The sequence below is a fragment of the Rousettus aegyptiacus genome, unplaced genomic scaffold (genome assembly GCF_014176215.1).
Source record: "Rousettus aegyptiacus isolate mRouAeg1 unplaced genomic scaffold, mRouAeg1.p scaffold_m13_p_4, whole genome shotgun sequence".
In the NCBI taxonomy this organism is placed as follows: Eukaryota; Metazoa; Chordata; class Mammalia; order Chiroptera; family Pteropodidae; genus Rousettus; species Rousettus aegyptiacus.
This window is the reverse complement of record NW_023416307.1, coordinates 111,782,315-111,795,355: the sequence shown is the minus strand read 5'-3', so window position 1 is coordinate 111,795,355 and position 13,041 is coordinate 111,782,315. Positions and strand designations below refer to the sequence as shown.

The 13,041-nt window shown below is 38.5% G+C and overlaps 1 protein-coding gene across 5 annotated transcripts in view; it reads right to left on the bottom strand.

The window, feature by feature from the left end:
- DENND6A (DENN domain containing 6A) overlaps positions 1–6,386 on the bottom strand; it is a 45,092-nt gene extending 38,706 nt beyond the window's left edge. For 4 of the 5 annotated variants that reach the window (XM_016131670.2, XM_016131669.2, XM_016131668.2 and 1 more), the window contains exon 1: positions 6,070–6,386. In XM_016131670.2, coding sequence (XP_015987156.1) covers positions 6,070–6,306 — 237 coding nt within the window. In that variant the 5' untranslated portion in view covers positions 6,307–6,386. The remainder of the gene's footprint in view (positions 1–6,069) is intronic. The other variant, XM_016131667.2, reaches the window with a different exon arrangement.
- Between the last annotated feature and the right edge of the window lie 6,655 nt (positions 6,387–13,041).

The following is a 13,041-nucleotide window of genomic DNA, read 5'->3' as shown; positions in this document are numbered from 1 at the left end:
AAAAAAGCCAGACATAAATGGCCATATGCTATATGATTCCATTCATATGAAATGTACAGAACAGGAGAATCTCTAGAGACAGAAAATAGATGAATGGTTGCCAGGGGCTGCGGGGAGAGGGGAATGGGTCATAACTGAAAGAGGGTAACAAATTTCTGGGGCAATGATAATAGTTTTTTTTATGGCAGTGACATGCAAGGTTCACTTTATGAAAATTCACCAAACTACAGACTGAGGATTTGTGTGCTTTTCTATATGTGTGTTATAATTCAATAAAAATATTTCCTTATTTTAAAAGTGGAAAAAATGGCCTGACATCACAATATTAGGACAGCCTGGCCTCATTCAAGATCTAAACTAAATTACGCTACTGGAAAACTTAAATCAGTTTGAACACAGAATGGACAGTGAAGCATTTCTCTCAAAAAGGAATGAAGTTTAAATACAACTGTCCATGTTTTACATCATGCTTCATGGTAAATACTAAAACATACAGTACTTGTGAAAGGACTAACTGGACAAGAGAATGTCCCAGATTATCTCCAGATTGAGATAATATAATTTCATAACAGAATCAGAGATTAGAAGCCTTTGTAAAACCTAGGAGCCTAAGAAACTCAGGAGGACATTGAGGCTTTAAGTCTCAAATCACAGAACTACATCAAGCTACTAAGAAGTACTACTAGTTCACAAGGAAATTTAAAGGTCATTAATATCCTGAAAATCCTTCTATCAAAATACTCAGTGTTAATGACCTACCTTCCCTGCTAGATTATAAACTTAATTGAGGGAGAGATGATCAAGGCTTTATCTCCAGAGCATACCGGTATTTGGATATAGTAGTCGCCCAATAAATATCTGCTGAATAGATGGCTTAATGAGACAGTACAGCAACAAATAATTACCCATAACATCCATTTTGATTAAAATAGTAAACTTGCTGAAAATCAAATATTGAGGCTATCAATTACCCAGTTTAAGAGAGAAAAAAAAAAAAAAAAAAAGAAACAACCCTTCACACACTGCCTTTATCCTTCTCAGAAAAATAAACAGAAACTTTGTTAAGATAAAGGAAACTGGTGACTACTCTGGCCTCTGCCCTGCTAGGGGATAAGGGGGAATGGACAGTGACTTAAAAAAGCAGAAGTGGGAAAGAAAAGAGTTGATTTTGCTAACTGCTCTTTTAAAAACAGTATAAAAATCTGTCTTCATCCCAGAGCAGAGCTTTATCTTCAATTTTTTTTTTTTTAAGTGGGGACAGGGGGTGGGGGGAAGATCAGTAATCTGAATGAAATCTGATTCACGCAACATATTAATGATAAGTTGCCCTACTTTTTATAGATAATTTATCTATGAAATTCTTCTCAGCAAAAAGTAGAAAACAAATACGTATGTACAAATAGGCTATGTCACAGATCATCAGCAAAATGAAATCTAATAAACTGGATTCCCATTAAGTGCTTTAACTACATGTGATTCACATCAAAAGATGTGTATTTTTTAAAAAATCGATTTAAGGCAAGACACAATGAGAGAATAGCCAAGAACAGTACCACACTAACATATTGAGCATGCATTAAATGACAGGTATTAATTCTTAAATGCATTATCTCAGTACCTACAACAACACTCTCAAGATATTACTTTCCCATTTAATAGTTGAGGAAAATGAAACGCAGAGAATTGAAGAAACTGACTAATAATGAGACAATTAACAAATGTTCAAAATCCCAGAGATTGCACTCTTTCACCAGATTAAAATTCTGTCCAAAAAGTTGATTGGTCATAGTCTTCAAGAGGGGGAACCCACCAATGATGCCTCTATTCTTATAAAACGTTAAGACCAGACAGGTTCAGGAGGCACCTCAAGTTATAAAAATATCAACCTCCTATGACATTCTATGAGTTCACATGATTTAGAGGCTCTCAAAAATGCAAAAATCAAAAATGCAAAACATCTCTAAGATGAGTCCACAGGCAGCAAATAAATCTCTACACTGGAGGGGGGCGAGGAAGGAAACTACTAAATATCAAAATGAAGGGAAATGGTTAAATAAATTATGGTCTATAAAATTATATCTATGAAGAATCTTTAATGATCTGGCAATTGTTTGATAATGTTTATCCATAAAAGCAGCCTCTTACAGTAGACTTGTTTGGGGGACTGCTGCCCAGCTCATGTTCTAGAAGTGTCCCATCTTTTCTCTTGCAGGGGTGAGCCTAAGTGGCCACTACTGTTACTGAAACCCTGTCTCCTGACCACAGCTAACTAAGCAAAAGTGAGTACCTGACCCATGCAGAGAGAGAGTCCAATATTTGAATTACACTCCAGTCTTGTTCCAAAATACAAAAGTGTGGGAGTAGGGGGTTGATACTGAGATGCTTGCAGAGGAAACCATCCTCAGCATAGAGAAGGAACAGAGGTGCAAAACAAAGCAGGGACAAAAGACCACAGCTCCAAAGAGACAAAGGGAAAAGCCTGGGGCTTTCCAAGTCCCATGAGGTTTATTGCTGCTTCCCGAAACTGGGTCCAAGAGACTCCTTCCTTATAATCACTCTCTTGACTTAAATTTATTTGAGACAGTTTCTGTTAATAACAAATTAATCCTTGACAGATACGAAATTATATAAAGAAAAAAACATTAACAAAAATGCAAAATATTAATTAACAGAAGCTGTTTTTTTAGTATAATTATGAGTGATGTCTTCTAGTGCTTATAATTTTCTTTCTTGCCAAGTTTTCAACAATGAGCGTATTATTACCCACTCAGGGGAAAAAATTGAATAAATGAGGCAATTCTGGATTCAGATAAGTAAAGCTTACTATATAATCAGGTAATTTCAGACCTAGAAGTGACATAGAGTGTATAAATTCCAGGGAATTTCAAATCTTGTTCCAGAGGACATTTGAATTCTGTGATGATGCTTCAGGGACACCTCAGGGGGTAAAAAAAAAAAAAAGCTAAGCACACCTCACCTTTTGCAGTTTCTTCCAGCTCAAAAGACTCCCTTAACTGTTCCCTTACCAAGGACAGTGCCCCAAACAGACTTTTGATGCAATAGAGACCAATCCCCAATCAGGTCCTGGGCAGATTATATCAGAGTATATAAGACTCTCAGACCAGGCCTGAGTACCTTCCTCTGGAGTTTGGAATTAAGAGTGACACACTCTTCATCAGAGTAGCTGAAAAGGGCAACTTCACCATAAAGACCACAGAAGCAGAGAAAGTCAGTTTGCAGGGAGTATGAAGAATGAACAAAATCCATAAAACAAGAGCATAAACAGGAAGCTTCTCTGGTTCTAGGCTCTAGCCATTTTCTGAAACTCCACTAGATTTGTACCTTTGATATCTGAAAACACCTCTATGGCCTTACAGCAAGCTCCCCTTTTCTGCTTGAGCTATAGCTTAGTTTCTGTTGTTTATAACCAAATATATACACGTACAGGTCCCATTTCAACCAGATTAAGCTACTGAGGTACCTCATTAGATTTTTATTTACACAGGGGAAAAAAGTTCCCCCACTTAAAAAAAGAAGTACTGATTCTAGTTACTCCACTTCATTTTACCAGTAAGAAAACTAAGATCCAAAGGCCTTATCTTCACAAAGCAAAAGCTAAGGGTTCTCCCCACTCACTGAAAATGAAAAAGGGAATCTCAATGCTTCCCAAATACAAACTTACACTGGTCTTACTGGGTCCCAAGCACTGTGCCCAAATGCTTCACCAATATTAACTTACCATTTCTCACAATACCATGACACATATACTGTTATCTGGTTACACAGGAGGAACACGTGGCACAAAGAAGCTAAGTAATGTATCCGAGTCCCATAGATTGAAACCTAGGCAGTCCAGCTCTAGAGTCTAAATTCTTGATCAATATTCTATAGTCTCTTTAGTAGGGATTTCAGCTTAAATAAGTGGCAGTGTTTATACACTTGTCTAAAATCTTAAGTCTCTCAAGCCTAAGATTCAATAACTGCATTTTTGATAACACAGGTAGGTTCCAGGATATTATTGTCCAAACTTAGTTTTTACCTATTCTTCCATTAATTTCTGGTTTGAGACCCCATGGTTGTGCATTATAATAAGTAGGGCTGGAGCTACTATGTCACTTCTCTAACACAATTCTACACTCACCTTCTTGTCCCATTATAGTCACCCCTCCTGTCCATTTTTGGCCTAAATATGGCAGTAATACACTAGTGAAATATATTTTTCAACTATTTTGTTATATCAATTACTAATTTGTGTTCCTTTTCCTTCATTTTAAAAGTGACAAAATGCAATATTCTACATTTCTCAAGGAAACAAGACAAAATTTGTGTTGCCATCTTAATGTGTTCATCTACCTTTGGATCCTTTAGTAGGAAATATTCCCCACCTACATCTTATACCTTCTAAAATAAGTGACAATCAGGGGACAATAGACTATAAGGTCCACAGATAACCCCCAAAAGTTGATGGAAGCAAAAACATAATTTTGTATCAGAAAGCATTTTTCTAATAAAGAGTTCATAGTTTATATTTTTTTAAGGGTACAAAAAAATTAAGAACTGACCTAAAGAAAACTCTGTACAGTACCATATACTATGGGAAACAAAATTGAAAATAAATCCTTTAATGATCTACATTTTTTGCAGCACCTTAATTATGCTAAGTATTGTTTATTTGGTCAAAAAAAATACTCGCGTTACAAAGAGTATCCCAAATGATGAGAGTCATTAAGGATCTACTTTAGCTATGTAAAAAGGCAATCGAATACAACAACCCAAGCCTATGCTTTCTGGTTAAATTGTATTTAGCTACACATTTAACTTCAGGTTAATTGTCAATGTAAGCAATAGATGGCATTTAAATCACTTCCTCAAATTCCTTGGGAACTGTTGTTCCTATCTAAGATAAAGAATTATCCATGTAATCACTCATTCTAATTAGTATTTACTGAACACCACTATGTGTCAGGCACTGCATTTAGCCCTGCTACTGTGATTAACTCCTGGTTCTCTCCTACATGTAGTCTCTATCTGCAAGTAACAGGTTAGAGCATATCATTCGTATTTGTATGCCCAGCAACCAGCATAAGCCTAGATATTCATGAAAACTTAATGTGTATTGAACTGCCTAATGATAAAACACAAAGACAGGTTGAATACAAAAGCAGTGCTTCGCATCAAGAAAAACCTCCCTCACCAATTTTCATAGCCAACTCATGCCACTAACGTCAGAATGAGATGGTTCATTAAAATCTGCCATCACTATCAAAAAAAAAAAAATCTTCTAAACATGTATCCTCCTAATGATTACGTTTTTCTTGGACACATAAAATCAGTCAATCTCTTATGCTACATAAGAGTACCCTAAACAATGTCAAAACAAATAAGATAGAAGGCCTTTCAAAAAGGCGCTATAAAGACGGAAAATTTGAGTTTCACAAGCAAACAATTTTCCCCGTGTGCATTTTGATATTGGCTTTAAGACTAACTGTCTCAGAAGCAACATCAAGAAATAACATACATGAGGAACAAGAAGAGGAATAAGAAAAAATGCATGCTGAGCATTGTGGTTCAGGCTGAGTGGAATGCTCTAAGAGTTCCTACTGTGAATGACCAAAACGACCCCTGGCTCTAGAAAGTTGGTTGTGTGAGGCTGGGTTCTTATATTTCGCCATATGTCAGGAGCATGTTCGCTTCTTGATAAAGCCCCAAACATCCTGCCTGTGGCCTCCTCCGGGTGCCACTAACCATTTTAGTTATTCCTGTGACACCGGTTAAAAAAAGAAAAAAAAAAAAAAAAAAAAACGAACATCAACAAGTATTTAGGAGGGGCCTTGAGAGAACTTTTCACCCCTAGCCGCAGCCCAAGATCCTCCCACATGAACTGCCGATGGACCGCTGCCCAGGCGGATAGGCGGAGGGGCGGAGGGGCGGAGGGGCGGCCGGCCACGCCCGGATGCGCAGCGGGCGAGGTCCAGGCCAGCCAGCCCTGCGGGCCACACACTCTGCTGGGGCCGCCCCTGAGCGGGGTCCGGGACTGGGCGCGAGGACAACGCTGCGGCCGGGCCTCACCTCCACGGCTTGGCCCAGCTCCAGGTCGAAGCCCACCACACACACGCAATGCAGCCAAGCCGAGAAGCCGTCCCAGCGCAGCAGGCCCCGGCCGCGGCCGTCGTCCTCTTCATCGTCCTCCCGCACGGCTCCCGCCGCCACCACGACCGGTGCCCTGCGCTCTTCGGCCGCCGCCACCGCCTCTTCTGACGGCCCGCGGGAGCTGGGCCCCGAGTGGGCCAGGCCCCGAAGAGCCATTCGCTACCCCCTTGCTATTCGCGCCGCCTTCACCGCGGACCGAGCCGCAGAGCGCGCTCGGCTCCGCGCAGGCGCAGCCCCCGCCAGCACTGCCGCATCCGCAGGGGACGAGCTCGGCCCGGGCGGGGCCGGGGCCCACGTGACCCTGGGAGCCCGGCTCTGCGCGGGTCCTCCTCTGCCTCTGCGCGGACTTGGCGACGTCACGCTAGCGCTTGACTGGAACTGCGAAGCCAGCCCTGGGCTCATTGTCTTAAAACTCTTAAGCCTGAAACAGTAGTTTATGAATCGTGGCACCCTCCTTCTCAGGCTAGCGACCAAGGACTGTGTTATTCTTGGTTTGACACTGTTAATGATTATAAGGTATTTTTAAATTAAAACAATGGATATGGTGACAAACACTTACTGAACACTTTGTGCCAATTGATGTGCCAAGCAAGTACTTAATAAATGTTACCTGACTGAATCTAAACATCTTGGTTAGTTGGTAGATATCGTTACTTATTTTTTACAGATAAGGAAACAGGTTCTGAGAGTTTTGGTGACTAGCCGAACAAATATTACAACTCCAATGCTAGCTTACAATTCACTTACACAGTCTGCTGATTTAGAGTTCTGTGCCTTCACTCAGTATTTCCTTCTTAACTAAGGCCCCTCCCACTTTTCTTGGCTTGGTTGCCTATAAGTTCTTACAAATCTCCAGACGGTGCTGGAACACCAGGTCGGCCTCCACAGAAACCTGTAGCTCATTCTTAGTAAGGGCCTAGGCTCAGGCAGTTTTCTATTCTCCCAGATAGTACTGGGCTGGACATTCAGGAGTCACTTGCTCTGTTGAACTGTTACCGACTATTGGTGCAGCATGATATTACTGACTAGAATTTATTCAGCACCTGCTATGCTGAATAGAAATTACACAGTGAAAGTAAATACTAAACACACAATAATACTCCATGGAAAAATGGGTAAAAGACAATGGATAATAACTCACAATAAATGTATTTTTTAAAAACAGCACAGTATTCATGCTTATACATACATTATCTTATCTAATCCTCTCAACAGCCCCAAAAGGCAAATCTATTATTCTCATTTTACATATAACAACAGTCTCCATGAGACGACATGATGTCAGAGCCAGTAGGTGGCAGAAGATTTAAACTTGAATCTCTTTGACTGAGCCTGAGCTCCTAAGCATTTTGCTGCACGGCCCAGTCAAATCTACCCCATTTGACATTGTTCTGACCATATCCTTAGGATTATTTGGAGGAAATATTAGTGTCCCTATTTTCAAGGAGAGGATCAAGTATCCTCAGACATCAGTAATGTTCACTAGAGACTTTCTTTAGGACATAAGATGAACTAGGGGCATTGAAGTTGAAGGCCTACTCTGGGCAAAGCAATCTGCCCTCCTAGTCCAGGGAACCACTTCAGTTAGGAAAGAAAGACTGTTAGGTGGCTCCATAGTGTAGTGGTTAGCATGTCTGCTTTACACGCAGAAGGTCTTGGGTTGCCATCCCAGGTGGAGCCACAAACCATACGCCAGGGGCGCCAGGCCCCAGGTGCACACTGTGAGCAGGTTGGAGGAGATGTCCCACATTCAGAGATCCAGTTCTTAAGGGGAAACAGCAACATCCATAGGTCAAGGATAGAAGGGGGGAGAATTAAAGAGGAGGAGAAAAAAAGGAAGAAAATTTATATTCTGCTTTTAAGTAAGTCTCTAAACCTGCTATTATGAAAGAACATCAGTCTTTTATTAAAAACAGTATTAGAAAGAGCAGTGACTAAAAATCAAAAGTTCGAGATTCTAGAGCCAGCTCCACCCATGATCATGGTAGGCAAGCTGCTCCAAGACTCAGTTTCTACACTGGTAAAATAGGAAGGATCATTCCCAACCTATTTACCTCTCAGATTGTCAGGAAAAGCCAAACTAACCCGATGCACACATTTTACTAAATGCTACCTCATTATTAATGAATAATGAGCTTTAAACACCAGTTGTTCCACAGGGCTGGTTGTTTGAAATATAGAAATAGATTACTATTCCCTGAAATGCTGTTTTATAATTTTGGATTAAGAGTAATCTGATCTAAATGTAGTATCCTGAAAACAACATTTTAAGAGAATCATAAGTTTGATAAGAAAGAAAGAAAGCACACCAGGCTCTAAAGAGTCATACAAATGAAAAAAAAAAACAGTTTTTTATTTTTTTATTTTTTATTTTTTATTTTTTATTTTTTTTTAGAAAACACTAACACTACTACTCAAACAAAATTCAGAACCACCAGGGAAAACAAAAAAGTTCGTATGACTTTCTGCCTTCTAACTTCATAACTTTGGTATTGACCTTAGCGTCAATTTCAACATAATTTCTGTGGTTAATAGTTGTATGGGACCTGAGGGAAATAGTACTAATGCTTCCTTTCTTCATAAGATTCTGTCACTAGAAACTGAATCGGAAAGTAGCTTGGATTGGGTCATCTCTCTAAATCTCCTATCTTATTAATGTATCTTCTGATGTTCAATCAGCTAGCAGCCATCATAACATCCCTTAGTAAGGTAAAGTCCTACCTTGCAAAACTGCTATTTACTGGATGTTCATAAAGGCTAGAAAATTCTTCCTTTCATGGAGACAAGATCAGCCACTTTGTAATGTACACCTATTGGTCTAAGCTGTGCTTGCTGAGATTACACAGGGCAGTCCAACTCTTCTATATGATAGCCCTGAGAATATTTGAAAATGATTATCCCACATCCTCATGTCTTCTAATTTCTAGGGTAAACTACCCCCAGTTCCTCCAACTGTTCCTCAAAGGATGTAGTTTCTAGATCATTCATCATCCTGTTACCCAAATTGGGAATACTCCAACTTGTCAACATCACTCTTAAAATGCAGTGCCCAGGAGGAAACACCATCCTCCAGGTGTGATCTGACCACTGCAGAGTATACTCTGGGACTATTACCTTACTTGTCTCAACCACTATCCTTCTATTAATACTGGCTCAGATCACACTTGCTTGTTTTGGCAGCTAGGTTGCATCACTGGCTCAGTTTGCATTTACTGTCAACTAAAGCCCTGGGTCTTTTTTCATGTGAGGAGCGCTTAAGTCAGGGTAAGCTGTTTTAGCCAAGAGCATGACTGAATTAATGGCTCTGCTGCTCTTCTAATATTACCAACAACACTGAGCACATTCCAACCTTCCCTATTCACCCCTAACCAAACTCCTGGCATTTCAGCAATTTTTCTATTTAAAAAAAAGTATATGAAAAAGAATAAGAGGGAGAGAAAAAGAAGAGAGACAGACAGACAGACAGACAGACAGAGAGAGACAGAGAGAGACAGAGAGACAGAGAGAAAAGAAAGAACAAACTTTAGATGATAGCGTGAATTGCAATGCAGGGTCTCTGGACCTAGTTTTCCCAAGAGGACCTGAAAGGAATCCAAAGGCCCTAGATACCCACCTATTTGGACAATCAAAGGACTTTCCCTCTTGCTCTTAAGCTAAATGCTGCTATAAATGCTGGGCCATAATTATATTTGCAGTGGCAAGAAAATACACAAGGAAATACATAGAGGCTCAAGTGCCAATGCATTATCAATAGAGAATTCAGTTTACTGCCACTCATCTCTGAGAGACAATATGCTCAAATGCAGACTTTGAAGGGAGGATCCAGGCAAAGAATACAATAAAACCCGCTGTTTAGTGCTTTCTAAATAGTGTTTACGAAAGCTTAAAAAAAAAAGGTGAAGAGTTTTGGTTTTTCATATTTACATTGCAAATATCTATATAATGCCTGGCACATGACAGGCACTCAGTAAATAGTTAATGAATAAATCAATACACTAAAAAAAAATCTCTACTGTTCTCCTATCTGACAGAATTTTTCTTTCAAGGTCAGTTGTATGAACACATGATAAGAACATAAAAAATATTTCTTAAATGTAGTTAGTTCACTCTCAGCTTTTGAAAAGTAAAGATAATAACACCTTACTTATTTGAAGGTTATTTTTCTAATTGTATGACTCTGTTAGTTCCAGAAGGCTGTTTTAATAGGGCTACTAGCAGTCACAGTCGAAATATAAAACAGAAAAGATAACCAGTGAATTTCATGCTCTTTAATCAGAGTGATGTGAGGCCTTCACTCACAAATTATTTTATCCAAATTTATGCATAATTCTAACAGATGTGCTAGTCTGGTTTCCCAGACTAACCAGCAAATATGGAGGGTGAAGAGGGTGCTTGAATCTGAGCATGAAAAGAGCAGAAAACAAAAGGGTATAAGTTAATAGAAGGGAAAAAAAGAAAAAAAGGAGTCAGAAAATAAAAAAGTTCAGAAGGATACACAGGAAACTATTAATAGTGGTTGCCCCAAGGGGAATAGCAATGCTGGGAAATAGTGAATAGAAATAGGGAACTTTGCTTTTTATTTTATACAATTCTATGTGGCTTTAGTTATTTAGAAAGGGCATGTATTGCTTTTGTAACTAAACATTAAGAGATAACCAGTGTGTCATAGAATGCTTATAATATGAAAAATTAGAAACTACCTAAATGTTCAAAATATCACATATTCATTTAATAGACTTTTCTGCTGTCATTAAAAATGTCATAGGAGAATATTCTGTAGCAAAAAAAAAATACTCAAAGTATGTATTTCAAGTAGAAAAAGTAGGTCGCATGCAACCACATGGATAGGCCTAGAAGATATTATGCTAAGTGAAATAAGTCAGACAGAAAAAGTCAAATACCATATGATTTCACTTATATGTTTAATCTGAAGGACAAAATAAATGAAAAAGCAAAACAGAAACAGACTCATAGATAAGGAGAACAAACTGATTGTTGCCAGATGGGAGGGGATTGAGGCGCTAGGTGAAAAAGGTGAAGGGATTAAGAAATACAAATTGGAAGTTACAAAATAGTCACAAGGATGTGAAGTACAGGATAGGGAATATAGTCAATAATATCGTAATAACTATGTATGGTGCCAGGTGGGTAATAGACTTATCAGGGGATCACTTCGTAAGTTATATAAATGTCTAACCACTAAGGTGTACACCTGAAACTGATATAAAATAATATTGAATGTCAACTGTAATTGGAAATAAAAATTAATTTTAAAAAAGAAAGAAAAAGTTAGGTCTCAAAATAGAATAAAATAAATGATTCTGTTTTTATAAATTATTTGAAAAATAAAAGACTGCTAGAGTTGATAAAAAATATCTTGACATAGGAGAAATTTTTTTGCTTGAAATTAAACATTTCTTTTATTTCATCTGTCTAATATCTATGTAACTAAAAGATATATATAGACATATATGTATGTATATAAAAATAAAATAGCTGACATGGGAAAGAAATGAAAATATTTTCACTAATATATTTGTGGCAGAAATTTCTACATCACTCTGATGGTTAATTTTATGTGTCACCTTGACTGGGCCATGGAATGCCCAGATAGGTGGTTAAATATTACTCTGGATGTGTCTATGAGGATGTTTCTAGATGAGATTAGTATTTGAATTGGTAGACTCAAATAAAGCGAATTGCCCTTCCTAATGTAGGTGGGCCTCATCTAAGCCATGGAGTCCTGAATAGAACAAAAAGGCTGAATAAGGAAGAATAAGTTCTCTGCCTGACTGTCTTCCAGCTGGGACACTGGTCTTCTGCCTTTGGACTCTGACTCAAACGGAAACTTACACTATCAGGTTTCCTGGTTCTCAGGCTTTGGACTTGGACAGGAATTGAAACATCAGCTCTCCTGGGTCTCCAGTTGCCTATGCAACCACATGAACCACTTTTGTATAATAAATATTTTTTTCTTTCTCTCTCTTCATCAATAGATAGATAGATAGATAGATAGATAGATAGATAGATAGATAGGTCTCTATCCATCTATCCTATTGTTTCTGTATCTCTGGAGACTAATAAAAATTTTGGTACCAAGGATGGGGTGCTACTGTAATAAATACTTAAAATGTGGAATTGGAAAATGGATTGAGGCCAGAGGAGTTTTGAGGCATATACTAGACATATGCCCATTAAGGGTGATGGTTCTGGTGAGGACTCCCAAAGAAAAGAGAAGAACTGGAGAGAAAGCTTCCACCTTTTTAGAGAATGAATAATCATGGATAGAATGTTAGTAGAAATATGGATGATAAAGGCCCTTCTAGTAAGATTTCCATGTTATTAGACAATGGAGAAAGGTGTTCCTTATTATAAAATGGCCAGAGAACTTGGCTGAACTGTCTAGTATTTTGTGGAAAGTAAAACCTGCAAGCTATAAAATTGGATAGTTAGCTGAAGTGATTCCTAAGCAAAGTGTTGAAGGAACAGTTGAGTTCCTCATGACTGCTTACAGTAAAATGCAAGAAGAAAAAATAAATAGAAAAAGGAATTGTTAAGCAAAAATAAACCAGAATTTAAATATTAGGAATATTCTCACCCTATTTATGCTGCAAAAAATGAGAAAGATTGTTCTGAAGAGAACATTAATGGTGAGGCCAAACAACAGTTTGATAAGGAGGTTAGTATGGGTGTGAACCACAGACCTAATCAGCCATTCCAGCAAAAAATGAAGTAAGACTGTCAGACTTCTTAGATCCTACAGGACAGGACCATGGAGCTTTGCAGGGGCAAACATTGGTTATTCTGCAATATCAAGGAAGAATGACCAGAAAGGTGATTTAGAGATCATCATGGCTACCTCTTCAGTTTCAAGGAGGAGAGGGGTGAGGA